At 39.0% G+C, this 13240-nt stretch overlaps 1 protein-coding gene across 6 annotated transcripts in view; it reads left to right on the top strand.

The window, feature by feature from the left end:
- SPAG9 (sperm associated antigen 9) overlaps positions 1-13240 on the top strand; it is a 143813-nt gene that overhangs the window by 19293 nt on the left and 111280 nt on the right. For all 6 annotated transcript variants that reach the window (XM_021067206.2, XM_021067204.2, XM_084984835.1 and 3 more), the window contains exon 2: positions 10341-10461. In XM_021067206.2, coding sequence (XP_020922865.1) covers positions 10341-10461 — 121 coding nt within the window. The remainder of the gene's footprint in view (positions 1-10340; positions 10462-13240) is intronic.

The raw sequence follows: 13240 nt of genomic DNA, 5'->3' as shown, positions 1-13240 counted from the left end.
TATCCATTCCAAAGGCAATGGTCTGCATCTATTAACCCCAAATTACCAGTCCATCCCACTCCCTCCCCTTCCCCCTTGGCAACCACAAGTATGTTGTCTAAGTGCATGATTTTCTTTTCTGTGGAAAGGTTCATTTGTGCCGTATATTAAATTCCAGATATAAGTGATATCATATGGTATTTTTTTTCTCTTTCTGACTTATTTCACTTAGTATGAGAGTCTAGTTCCATTCATGTTGCTGCAAATGGCATTATTTTGTTCTTTTTTTGGCTGAGTAGTATTCCATTGTGTATATATACCACATCTTCTTAAACCATTCATCTGTTGATGGATATTGTGAATAATGCTACATGAACATATGGGTGCATGTGTCTATTTCAAGGAAAGTTTGGTCTGTTTATATACCCAAGAGTGGGATTGCTGGGTCATGTGGTAGTTTTATATTTAGTTTTCTGAGGTACCTTCATACTGTTTTCCTTAGTGGTTGTACCAATTTACATTCTCACTAACAGTGTAGGAGGGTTCCCTTTTCTCCACACCCTCTCCAGCATTTGTTATTTGTGGTTTTTTTTTTTTTTTTTTGCTTTTTAGGGCCACATCTGAGGCAAATGGAGGTTCCCAGGCTAGGGGTTGAACTGGAGCTACAGTTGCTGGCCTACATCACAGCCATAGCAACGCCAGATCTGAAATGTGTCTGTGACTACACCATAGCTTATAGCAATGCTGGATCCTTAACCCACTAAGCAAGGCCAGGGATCGAACCCGAAACCTCAAGGTTCCTAGTCAGATTTGTTTCTACTGCGCCACAATGGGAACTCCCCTCATAATAGTTTCGATTTGCATTTCTCTAATAATCAGTGATGTTGAGCATTTTTTTCATGTGTTTGTTGGCCATCTGTATATCTTCTTTCGAGAAATGCCTATTTAGGTCTTTTGCCCATTTTTCTGTTGGGTTGTTGGCTTTTTGCTGTTGAGTTGTATAAGTTGTTTGTGTATTTTAGAGATTAAGCCCTTGTCAGTTGCATCATTTGAAACTATTTTCTCCCATTCTGTAAGTTGTCTTTTTTTATGGTTTCCTTTGTTGTGCAAAAGCTTGTCAGTTTGATTAGGTCCCATTGGTTTATTTTTGCTTTTATTTCTGTTCCCTTGGGAAACTGACCTGAGAAAACATTTGTAAGTTAATGTCAGAGACTGTTTTGCCTATGTTCTGTTCTAGGAGTTTGATGGTGTCTTGTCTTATATTTAAGTCTTTCAGCCTTTTTGAGTTTATTTTTGTGCATGGTGTGAGGGTGTGTTCCAGTTTCATTGATTTGCATGCAGCTGTCCAGTTTTCCCAGCAGTACTTGCTGAAAAGACTGTTTTTTTCCCATTTTACATTCTAGGCTCCTTTGTCAAAGATTAATTGACGGTAGGCCCCCTTTTCTTTGATACGCCTCGGTCTTGAGAACAAGTGTTGGACAAGAAAAGGAATATTCAGTTAAGGAGGTTAATCATAATTTTGACAGGGGTACCCCCAGGGTTCTGCTCAATTTCATCAGCAAACACTGTTTTGAGAATGGTTGGTGGCATCCAAGTCTGACCTAGCTACTCTGTTTTTACTTCCAAATGTAGTTCTCTCCCCAGTGGCCAAAGTAGTTGTTTTTCTAGATAGAAGAACATGCAAGAATTTGAGCTCATCAAATCTTCTGAAGATATCTAATTTGAGGGCCTGTTCTGTCAGTTTTTTCCCAGAGCAGAGTGCCTCATTCCTTATTTCCACCCTGAATTCCCTTCAAGGGGTATTGAAGGTCAGTGACTACAGTGGTTGTTGACCTCTTCCTTGTAAAGGCAGATGGCAAGTGCCAATTTTTAGTTTGCAGGTCCCCTTCATGGTCATAAACTTAGCCTTGGTTTTGGGGGCATTTCGTGATCATTTTGTCCCAGTGCTAGGAATGTTTATTTCCAGGTCTGGCAAAGATTTCATTTTATAGGCCACTCAGTGTGCTATTACTGGGCTAGGCCTGGTAGCCAAAAGTCTCTGGCCCACCTATCTTACTAGTCTCTTACACTCCGGGAGGATATTCCCTCCTTATTGCTTTTTCCCATATCCAGAGTTACACTATTGTCATTGATCTCATATGGAAAACTCTGTATTATCAGAGGCTCAGTCACATATTTGTTAATGTAAGAAACAACAGTTTTGTGAAACAGACAATACAGGTCATAAATTGTTGCACATATCTCCTGCTTTCAACCAGACTTGAGGAGATGTATTAATTTTTTCTTTCCTGAAGCCATTTACAGATGGCCTATGTCAGGATGTTCCCTGTGAGCTGCACAAAGACATTTTAATTTAACATTTGAGCGTGGGAGCGGGGTTCCCTGAGATAGGTCACTATGTATACCATAAGTTCTACAAAGGTTAAAGTAAAAGAAGCAGATCTACTATGGAGTCAGGGAATTCCCATCGTGGTGCAGCAAAAACGAATCAGACTAGGAACCATGAGGCTGCAGGTTCCTCACTCATTGGGTTAAGGTTTCGGCATTGCCGTGAGCTGTGGTGTAGGTCACAGATTTGGCTTGGATCCTGTGTTGCTGTGGCTGTGGTGTAGGCGGGCAGTTGTAGCTGTGATTTGACCCCTAGCCTGGGAACCTCCGTATGCCATGGTTGCAGCCCTAAAAAGCAAAAAGCAAAAAAAAAAAAAATAATAATAATAATAATAATGATATGGAGTCGGATTTGTTCTTTCTTCCATGTTCATCTCTAGTTTAAGTTGCTGCAGTAACCTTTGGTCTTCCTTCAAAGGGTCTTGTTCCCTTCTCAACACAGCCCATTTCTATATCCTCTCAGATGGAGCTTTTCAAGATATGAGTGGAGTTCAGCATCCTTAATGTGATCCAGTATCTTATAAGGCCATGTATGTTTTGTTCCTTGTCTATGTTCCATCCTTATCTCAGGCCGTTCTCTCTGTATCTCTGAACTTGGCCATTCTGGACTTCCTTGGCTTCTTTCAGCTTGATAAACATTTTGCTCTTGATATAAACTTTTTTTTTTTTATCATGCAGGTTTCAGTTTAAATGTCTCAGGAATGTCTTCCCTGAGTCATATTAGTTCCCCTTTATGCACTTTCTGATTTCTTGTACTATTTCTTTTGTCACTTGGGAGCACAGTGTGGTTGCATTGTGTGTGGACTTGAACTATGTGATTTTTTGAAGTCTCATTTAGTATTCAGAGTTTGAAGTGTTAATTCCTCATTTCAGAAAGTCTTGCAAGAATCTATCCTATACAAGCCTGAGACTGAGTTGAAACCAAGGATGTGTTGTTATCTCTTGTTGGGTTCACTTAGGTAGTAGTGACACAGTCATCCCTTATCAGTGTTAACCTCAAATTAGGCAATTGTTGTATTACTCATCTTCTGCAGATCAATCTCTGTCAGTTACGCATGACTGATGTCTGTTTTCTTCTGCCACATTTCTAGGAATGGAGCCTAGGGACTTGGTGGGTTTTGTAATCTACTACATTCCCAGCACATGGGAATACTTAGACTAATTCAACTCAAGTTGTGTGTTGAGGAGTTCCTGTTGTGGCCCAGTGGAAATGAATCCGACTAGGAACCATGAGCTTGCAGGTTCGATCCCTGGCCTCGCTCAGGGTTAAGGATCTGGTGTTGCTGGGAGCTGTGGTGTACGACAGCAGCTGTTGCTCCGATTCAACCCCTAGCCTGGGAACCTCCATATGCCATGAGTGCAGCCCTAAAAAAAGCAAGGAAAAAAAAACTTGTGTGTTGAAAGAGTGGGTGGATGAATGGAATCTTGCTTTGCCCACTTACTCCCTTTGTGAATCAGAGGAGAGAGTCCCAATTTATTCTTTGGCTAATGGTTTACCCTTTGCATCATTTACTGAAATGGCAATGCTGATCTATCTTCTTTTCTTGGGCATACCATGATCTTGATGCTTCTATGCCTTTGCATGTGCTGTTACCTTTGCCTGGAGTGTGTCTACCCCACTTTTTTGGATAAACTCTCTTTTGGAGTCAGCTGAAATGGCTTCTCTTTATTTATTTTTTGTTTTTTATCTTTTTATTTTTTGGTTTTTATTTTTATTTATTTATTTTTTAATGGTCGCTCTCGTGGCACATGGTAGTTGCTGGGCCAGGGATTGAATCTGAGCCACTGATGCCACCTACACCAATGCTAAGCAACACCTGATCCTTTAACCCACTGCCCTGTGCCTCTGCAGCTACTTGGTCCATTATAGTTGGGTTCTTAACCCACTGCACCACAGCAGGAACTCCACTTCTCTTACTAAAGCATAAATCTGCTAAATTGTTACTTATTTATCTGTCTTTCTATTGCCCCTTACACTTGCTTCCATTGTAGTACTTACCATGTTATGTTGATAACTGTTTACGGTGTTTCTTTGATGGCCATTGTGGAGTAAGTGCTTGGATTGGCTAAGTGGATACAGAATTTTAGTTTTTAGTTAATATATAAGAATGAATCTTATGTCATACTTAGTAGTTTGTAATAAATATCTCTGTTCTACCTAACTGCCTGTTCTGTACTTTTGCTATTATCTAAAGAACAATCATTGTAAATAAGTATGTGGTTTTATTTAATCACGACAACAATTTTTTCTTTGACCAGAAAGTGACAGAATGGGATATGTTCCTATTTTTATGTTATCTCAGTTTATGTGTTAAGTTGAAATACAGGACAAGAGAGCAGACTTTTTAAAATGTAAATTAAGACTTTAAAACAAGAATCAGACATGTTTGTAGTTTGCAAAGCTACAGAGAGGTTCAGTAGTACTACTCATGTATGCTATTAGCACTTAGGATCTCCAACCATAGCAGAGAAGTAGAAATCCTTGTTGGAGAACTTTCTTTTTAGTGTAATCCATGCTACCTATTGCCTAATGATTTTCACTATAGTGTGAGAGGGTTAGGTACAGGAAAAAGAAATAGTTCTCATTACCTCCTTTTTAACTCTGCCCCTAACCCACACCTAGGAAAAAGGAGTCTCCTGTTAGGGCCGTGAATCCAAACCTTTTTCTACTAACTAGCCTTATATTAGCGCTTGATTGACCTTCATGGCACCTTTTCTATTTCTATTACAATTTTCTTTTTCTTAAATTTTTAGGAGTTCCCATCCTGGCTCAGCGGTAACAAATCCGACTAGTATCCATGAGGACTTGGGTTTGATCCCTGGCCTCGATCAGTGGGTTAAGGATCCGGTGTTGCTGTGGCTGTGGTGTAGGCTGGCAGCTACAGTTCTGATTCGATCCCTAGCCTGGGAACTTCCACATGCCGAGAGTGAAGCCCTAAAAAGACAAAACAAAACAAAAAATTTTATATGTATTTCTCACTTTCACATTATTGCTAATTGCCATAATGAGCCAGGCATTTGAGAGTTTTTTGTACTTATTATGAGTGTTGTGTTTCTGAGCTACCTTACCTTAGAGCAACTTTCATTCTCAAGGTTATATGTGTTATCAGGGACATTTTTCAAAACTAGCTCAAAACTAGCCTATTTGACTAATATTTTTCTTGGATAACAATTTAGAAAATTTCAATTATTTGTTATTTTTCTTGATTACTTTTTTTTTTCTTTTTTGTCTTTTTAGGGCCACACCTGTGGCATATGGAGGTTCCAAGGTTAGGGGTCAAATGGGAGCTTTAGCTGCTGGCCTACACCACAGCCACAGCAATGTGGAATCCGAGCTGCATCTGCGACCTACACCACAACTCACTGCAACACCGGAGGTCGAACCCACGTCCTCATGGATACTAGTGTTCGTTACTGCTGAGCCACAATGGGAACTCCTCTTGATTATTTTTTTTTTTTTATAATTTTTTTTTTTTTTTTTTTTTTTTTTTTTGTCTTTTTTGTCTTTTTTTGTTGTTGTTGCTATTTCTTGGGCCGCTCCCGCGGCTTTTTTTTTTTTTTTATAATTTTTTTTTTTTTTTTTTTGTCTTTTTTGTCTTTTTTTGTTGTTGTTGTTGATTATTTTTTGAAGTGTTTATCTGCCTAGGCTTTCAGTGCCCTGTGTGATCTAGGTGTGACCATAAAACAGAAAACCAAAAAAAAAAAAAAAAAAAAAAAAAAAGCCATATGCATCCTTGTGAAAAACACTTTGTTTTGTAGTCTCTAAGTTTATCTGTTTTAATTTGCTTGAAGGAAAGGCCTGGGTTATGTATTTGCTTGGGAATATTTTCGTTACTGCCAGTTCTTTCCTGTGAAGGGAAATTGCAGAAACAAGTGATTTTCATTTGAAGATAAATAATCCTGCTGTTCCAAAAAAAGTCATATCATTTTGAAAAAAACAAAACAAAAAAACCCCCCTCTTCTTTTGCCCTATTTACTTAAGGTGATATTTATATAAATCATAATAAAATGTGAAAAAAATCTGAAGCTCGAACCATCTAGGTGTAGGTCTGCTTGAAGAGTAAGCCTATAGTAGTGACTGCTAAACAGTTATGGATTGATTATTCATACCCTTATGCAGCCAAACTGGGTCACTGAGAAACAAAGCAGACCTAAACCTGTGTGTTCGTGATGGTATTTCTTCTATCATTCAGAAAGTTGTTCTGAAAGACAGTGAATAATGGTAAAGTTGGATTTTTCCCCTAGGTTTATGGAGAAATAATTGACATATAACATTGTGTAAGTTTAAGGTGTATACAGTGTAATGATCTGATAAATGTTGCAGAATGATTAGCACAAAAAAGTTAGTTAACACATTGCCTTCACTTCACATGGTTACATTTTTTTGTGTGTGGTGAGAACTTTAAAAATGTACTTTCTTAGAAACTTTCATATGTATACTACAGTAGTATTGTTAGCTAGACTTACCATGCTGTGGGTTACATCACCCAGACTTAAAAGTGCAAGTTTGTACTATTTGACCACCTTCCCCTCTTTTCCCTAGCCCCTCCCTCTGCCCTTGGCAACTGCCAGTCTGTTAGTGGTAAAAGTTTTTTGTATGTTCCCTTGTGGTTCAGCAGGTTAAGGATCCTGTGTTGCCACAATGTGGCAAGAGTTCAATCCCTTGCCAGGGAACTTCCAGAGGCCATGGGCATGGCCAAAAAAGTTTTTTGTTAGCATTTTAGTAGCACAGCATTTTGGGTGTTGCTTGGTAAATGTTTTCTGTGTGTTCTTTAAAATAGCATTTTATCCTTAGTACACAAGCCTGAAATAAAGTTTTTTGGTTGTTTGCTTAGATATGGCAGTTCAATTAGCCAAGGGAGCATCCTTTTCAAAGCAGGCCAAAAAGTAATTACATTTTCTTATTAATTTTTGGTCTTTGCTTTTTTCCTCAGGCTAAATGTTGAAATACTGACTCAGACTTCATCAGCAACATCCTGTAATATAGTGCTCCTTTTCTGTTCAGTGTAACCTCTGTATCAGTTTTCTGCTTGCATTCATATTGTAGCCAGTGAACACCTTTGGAAGGCAGTGATAATGTGTTAACTTACTGTCATGTGCCTGGAACATAGTAAATAGTCTAAGTAAATAGTTTTCCCTTCCCTTCCCTTCTCTCCCTTCCTGTTTCCCCCTTCTCTCTTTCCCTTCCCACCATATCTGTGGCATGCAAAAGTTCCTAGGGTAGGAATCAAACCTAAATCACAGTAATGGCAGGCCTTAACCTGCTGAGCCACCAGGAACTCCTCCAGAGAGGACTCTGACCAGTCTAGTTCAGGTCATATGCTTATTATCCTTAGGGAGATTGGCATCTTAACCAGTCAAATTGCTTGGACTGAATAGAATTAGTATGAAGTTGGGGAGAAGTTCCTCAAAGGAAAACAATGTGTACGGACAAAAAATAATGTCCACTCAGTGATTGAAAAGTTTCAAGACAGATAAAATAGGTAAGAGACAGAAAATATCATATTAAAATTGGAGTGTATTTAGTGATATCTAAGTTTGTGTTCTGTATATTTTTCTATGTGAATTTTAACTTTTTATTCAGAGTTTTTCATTCATTCATTCATTCATTTAACAAATATTGCATCATTCTTTGCTCTGGGAATACAACAGCAAACAAAACAAATCCTTGCCCTAGAACCTACATTCTAGTAAGGCAAGGCAGATAATAGATAAGATAAATTACTAAAATATGTAGTATGTTAGATGAGCATAAGTGCTGTGGAGAAAAAATCAAGAAGGAAAGTAGGAAGTGAGTATTAGAGTTTTAAATATATTGGGCAAAGAAAGTCTTAGTAAGAAGCCAACATTTGAACAAAGATTTTAAGGAGGTGAGGAGAAAACAAGCCATCTGGATGGCAGGGGGAAGAGAATTCCAGGCAATAGGAAGCAAGTGCAAAGGCTTACGTTGCAGGAAGTGCAAGGAGGCTTGAATGAGAGTATGTGCAGCAGGTGGGGGAAAAGGGGAGGAGGAGGAGGATTGGAAGAGATGGTGAAGAAGTAAGAGAATGGTAGCTTGTATCCTGAGTGGCTATGGTAAGGACTTTGGGAGAATGTAAGCAATTAGAGGATTTTGCGCAGGGGGATATACTGACCTGATTTTTTTAAAGGGTCACTCTGGAGTTCTCTTGTGATGCAGTGGGTTAAGGATCTGGCATTGTCAATGCAGTGGCTTGGGTTGCTGCTGTGGTGCAGGTTCGGTCTCTGGCCTGGGAATTTCCACATGCCACATGTGGGGCCAAAAAAATAATCATGTCATAAAACTGGATGAGATCACCAGGGAATAAGAATAAACAAGGAAGAAAAGGAGTTGTTTAGGGACAGAGCTTGCCAGTGTTATGAAATTGGGGACAAAAGGAAGAACAAACAAACAAGATCAAGAAGAAAAGAGGAAAGAAAACAAGGAAAAGACCAAATTGAAAAAAAAGTTTTAAGGAGGAGTGAGTGATCAGTTGTCACATGCTATAGATAAAAACAAATTTTTTTTTTTTTTTTGTCTTTTTCTAGGGCCACACCCTTGGCACATGGAAGTTCCCAGGCCATGGGTCTAATCAGAGCTATAGCCGCCAGCCTAGACCAGAGCCACAGCAACGCCAGATCCGAGTTGCATCTGCGACCTACACAACAGCTCATGGCAATGCTGGATCCTTAACCCGCTGAACAAGGCCAGGGATCGAACCTGCAACCTCATGGTTCCTAGTCGGATTCATTGACCACTGAGCCACGACGGGAACTCTGATAAAAACAATTTTAAAAACAAGATGAGGGGAGTTCCCACTGGGGCACAGCAGAAACGAATCTGACTAGGATCCATGAGAACTCAGGTTTGATCCCTGGCCTTGCTCAGTGGGTTAAGGATCTGGCATTGCCGTGAGTTGATCTGGTGTTGCTGTGGCTGTGGTTTAGGCCAGGAGCTACAGTTCTGATTTGACGCCTAGCCTCAGAACCTCCACATGTCATGTGTATGGACCTAAAAAAACCAAAAAACCCCCAAAAAATGCATGGCAAGGGAGTTCCTTTGTGGTGCAGTAGGTTAAAGAGCTGGTGTTGTCATTGCAGTGGCTTGGGTTGCTGCTGTGGCTCGGGTTTGATCCCCGGCCTGGGAACTTCCATATATTGCAGGAGCAGACAAAAAAACAAACAAAAACCCCAACCAAATAAAAACAAACCAAGGGGGACTGAGATTAATTGGTAATCTCTGCCAGAGAGTGCTTTTAGTAAATTAAATTTAATTGGTAGAGATATTTCTAATATATTCTTTTTCTTAGGAATTTAAACTCCATGGTTCAGGTAATCTAAAGACTGTTCATTTATCAAATAATTAACATATTTATTAATCCATCATTCTTTCATACTCTTTTATATGTAAAATTATGTATTGGATTTATATGAATATGTAAGTATGCTAATTAGGTTACATGATGTATTTCAAGTAGGTAAATGTATTTTCTTAGGAATGCCTATTATATAAAGTGGGAACACTTTTATAACTTATTTTATCATCTTTTTCTTTCTATATTTGGAGATTTTAAAATGACTTTTATAGAGAAACTAGAAATCAGCCTTAAGTTCATGATTCTGAGATCTTTTTGAGTAGTTGATGCCTAATTGTAATTCTTGATACCAAGTAACACGGAAGTTGACAATGTTTAAAAATTAAACTAATCTGACTAGTAACCATGAGGACGTGGGTTCGATTCCTGACATCTCTCCCTGGGTTAAGGATCCAGCATTGCCATGAGCTGTGCTGAAGGTTGAAGATGCTGGCTTGGATCTGATGTTGCTGTGGCTGTGGTGTAGCCCGGCAGCTATAGCTCCGTTTGGACCCCTAGACTGGGAACTTCATATGCTGTGGGTATGGCACTAAAAAGCCAAAAAAAAAAAGATTTTTTCATTTACCTAATGACAATAATATATTTTTTCTTCTTTATCAGAAATTCATTGAATTTGAAGACTCTCAAGAACAGGAAAAAAAGGATTTACAGACCAGAGTGGAATCTTTAGAATCTCAAACAAGACAACTTGAACTCAAAGCAAAAAACTATGCCGACCAGAGTAAGTAAAACAGGTTAAAGAGTGGGATGACTCATCCTGACATTTGACTAGCGTTCCAAATAAATGCTTGCATTTATCGTCCCAGACTCGAGTGAGAACTGGAAGCTAGATTTAGTTCTTTTTTGTTCAAGTTTTCATGTGGTACACATGTCTTCAGAAATGACTAAATCCGATAACCATAGGACTCTCTTCTTCAATTTAGTTCTTAGCTTTTGTTTGTGATTTACACTGTATAGTAGTTAACATGATGCTGTATCTATTATGCAGGATTTGGGGGTGTGTGCTTGTTGATCATTTCTTCTAATTTTGATCAGCTACACAAAGTTGTATATTACTTTGAGATTTTAAAATGTAAGACAAAAATGTAAGAGGCACAGTGGGTCAAGAGTCTGACTGCCATGGCTCGGGTTGCCGAGGAGGTATGGGTTTGATCCCTGGCCTGGCGCAGTGAGTTAAAGGAGCCGGTGTTGCCGAAGCTACAGCGTAGGTCGAAGCTGTGGCTCGGATTCAGTCCCTGGCCTGGGAACGAACATATGCTGCGGGTGGGACCTTTAAACAAAGAGTAAGAGAACCTCTAGCTTTGAGGTATAGTATAAAAAAATTACTGAATTCTTTTTTTATTCCTTTCTAACTGGAAAACTGAGGGTGTTTAGGGAAGTAGAATGTCATTTTTTCAGAATCATTTCATTTTTAATATATTTCTCATATCACACTTGATTCAAAAATAATTTTTGTTTCAGAGTTCCCTTGTGGTGCAGTAGGCTAAGGATCCAGCATTGACACTACTGTGGTTCGGGTTGCTGGTATGGTGAGGATTTGATTACTGGCCTGGGAACTTCCATGTGCCTTGGGTGTGGCCAAATAATTATTGTTTCAAATCCTGAAGATAATTTCCCTTTTTTTGGCTAGTGAAAGTTGACCTAATTAAGCCAGAATTCAAAAAAGAAACTTTTTGACAAATTTTCATGTTTGCTTTAGGCAGGTCACTCTCCAGTTTTCCCTCCCAGGATTGTTAAACTTTAAGACTCCCAGGGAGCAAGAGATAGCCAGTAGTTACTCTTCCCATATCACCCATTAAGGCTGCATTGTGAGATCTACCATAAAAGGACTGGCACTGGTGAGGGATAATAACCTTCACTATCAGGCTTAGAGCCTAACAGAGCTGAATCTACAATCATTAGGAATCTGAAATTTAAGTGTTCTAGAATTCAAGGAGAACTCACATGACTGTTAAGCAGATGTCGTAGAATGGAACCAGTGGATATTTGCTAATGGAAACCAATCAGAGTGAGACAGAATGGGCCATATGTCATGTCTTTTTTTTTTTTTTTTTTTTCCCTTTTTAGGGCCACACCTGGCATATGGCAATTCCCAGGCTAGGAGTCAAATCGGAACTGGCTGCCGGCCTACACCACAGCCACAGCTACAGCCACAGCAACGCCAAATCAGCTCACGGCAATGCCAGATCTTTAACCCACTGAGCCAGTTCAGGGATTGAACCCCGCAACCTCATGGTTCCTAGTCGGATTCGTTTCTGCTGAGCCATGACGGGAACTCCTGTCATGTCTTGGTTTTTTTAGGCTTGTAGATACTTAGAGTACTCTACCCTTCCTTTACTAACATAGAATACATCAAGTGACTTCTATGATCATACTATAGAAATTTTAGGCCTTAGAGAGCTGTATGATGGACTCCACAGTGCATACACTAAAAACAGATTACCCTAACAAATATATTACAAATATATCACATCACCCTGAGTACCGCTCATCTGAGGAAACCATCTTGTAGCAATTGTAAGCTTTTGGTGCATTTCAAGAGTTGAGCATTCTCTGCTCAAGGGAGGAGAAAAAGTAGCTATCAGAGATAATATTTTAATCCTAACTTGATTGTGTTTTCATATCAGGGACTATAGCAGCATTTTAGAACCAAATGCTAAAGGTGCAGTTGTGACAGAACCATTGTTTTACCTATTAAATTTTCCTCTCGATTTCCGAGGATTATCAAGTTTTAGATGAGGAAATTTTCTTTTGGCTTAGAAAGGAACTTCTTGTCCAGAATGTTTTTATGCATTAAAAAATCGGCTTTCATACGACAGGAAAATATTGAAGAAAGAATTATCTTGTACTTGATGTAATGATTTTTAAATTAAGACTGTTATTCATTCTAGTAAATCATATATACCTTTTTCGGATTTGTCACGTTCTTTGATATTCATTCTCTTATTTCTCTCTCAAAAGCACTGATACCATGTTTTCTAAGTTAATTCAAAATAATGTTTAAAATAAGGTGTCATTTAAAAGTAACTGATTATTCTCCTGGAATTCCTGCTGTGGTGCAGTGGGATTGGTGGTGTCTTATGCAGAGCTGGGACATAGGTTTGATCCCTGGCCTGGTGCCCTGGGTTAAGGATTCGGCATTGTTGCAGCTGTGGCCTGGATCTGATCCTTGGCCTGGGAACTCCATATGCCACCCTGTGACCAAAAAAAAGAGAAAAAAATTGGTAATTGTCTACGGAAGGGATGAGGAAATTCTTCACCAAGTATTGGAAATGGTCTTGAGCTAAATTTGATCTGAAAACTTTATTTTTGTTATTAATATAATATCCCTCTAAGAATTTATCCTTCTGGATGTCTGCAACCTCACCTCCGCCTTTTTCGTGCTCTCCTATTTTGAAATAAATCTTCTTGTCTAAATAGCAGTTACTGAAGAACTTAAAAACTGTGGTTAGTCAAAATTGACCATTCAGAAGCACAAAGCTGATAATCTCTTGGTCCAT

The sequence above is a fragment of the Sus scrofa genome, chromosome 12, assembly GCF_054392235.1.
Source record: "Sus scrofa isolate SSC_HxYL_T2T_F1_AM1 chromosome 12, Sscrofa_HxYL_maternal_Yorkshire_Landrace_v2.0, whole genome shotgun sequence".
Lineage (NCBI taxonomy): Eukaryota > Metazoa > Chordata > Mammalia > Artiodactyla > Suidae > Sus > Sus scrofa.
This window is presented reverse-complemented; position numbering and strand designations above follow the sequence as displayed.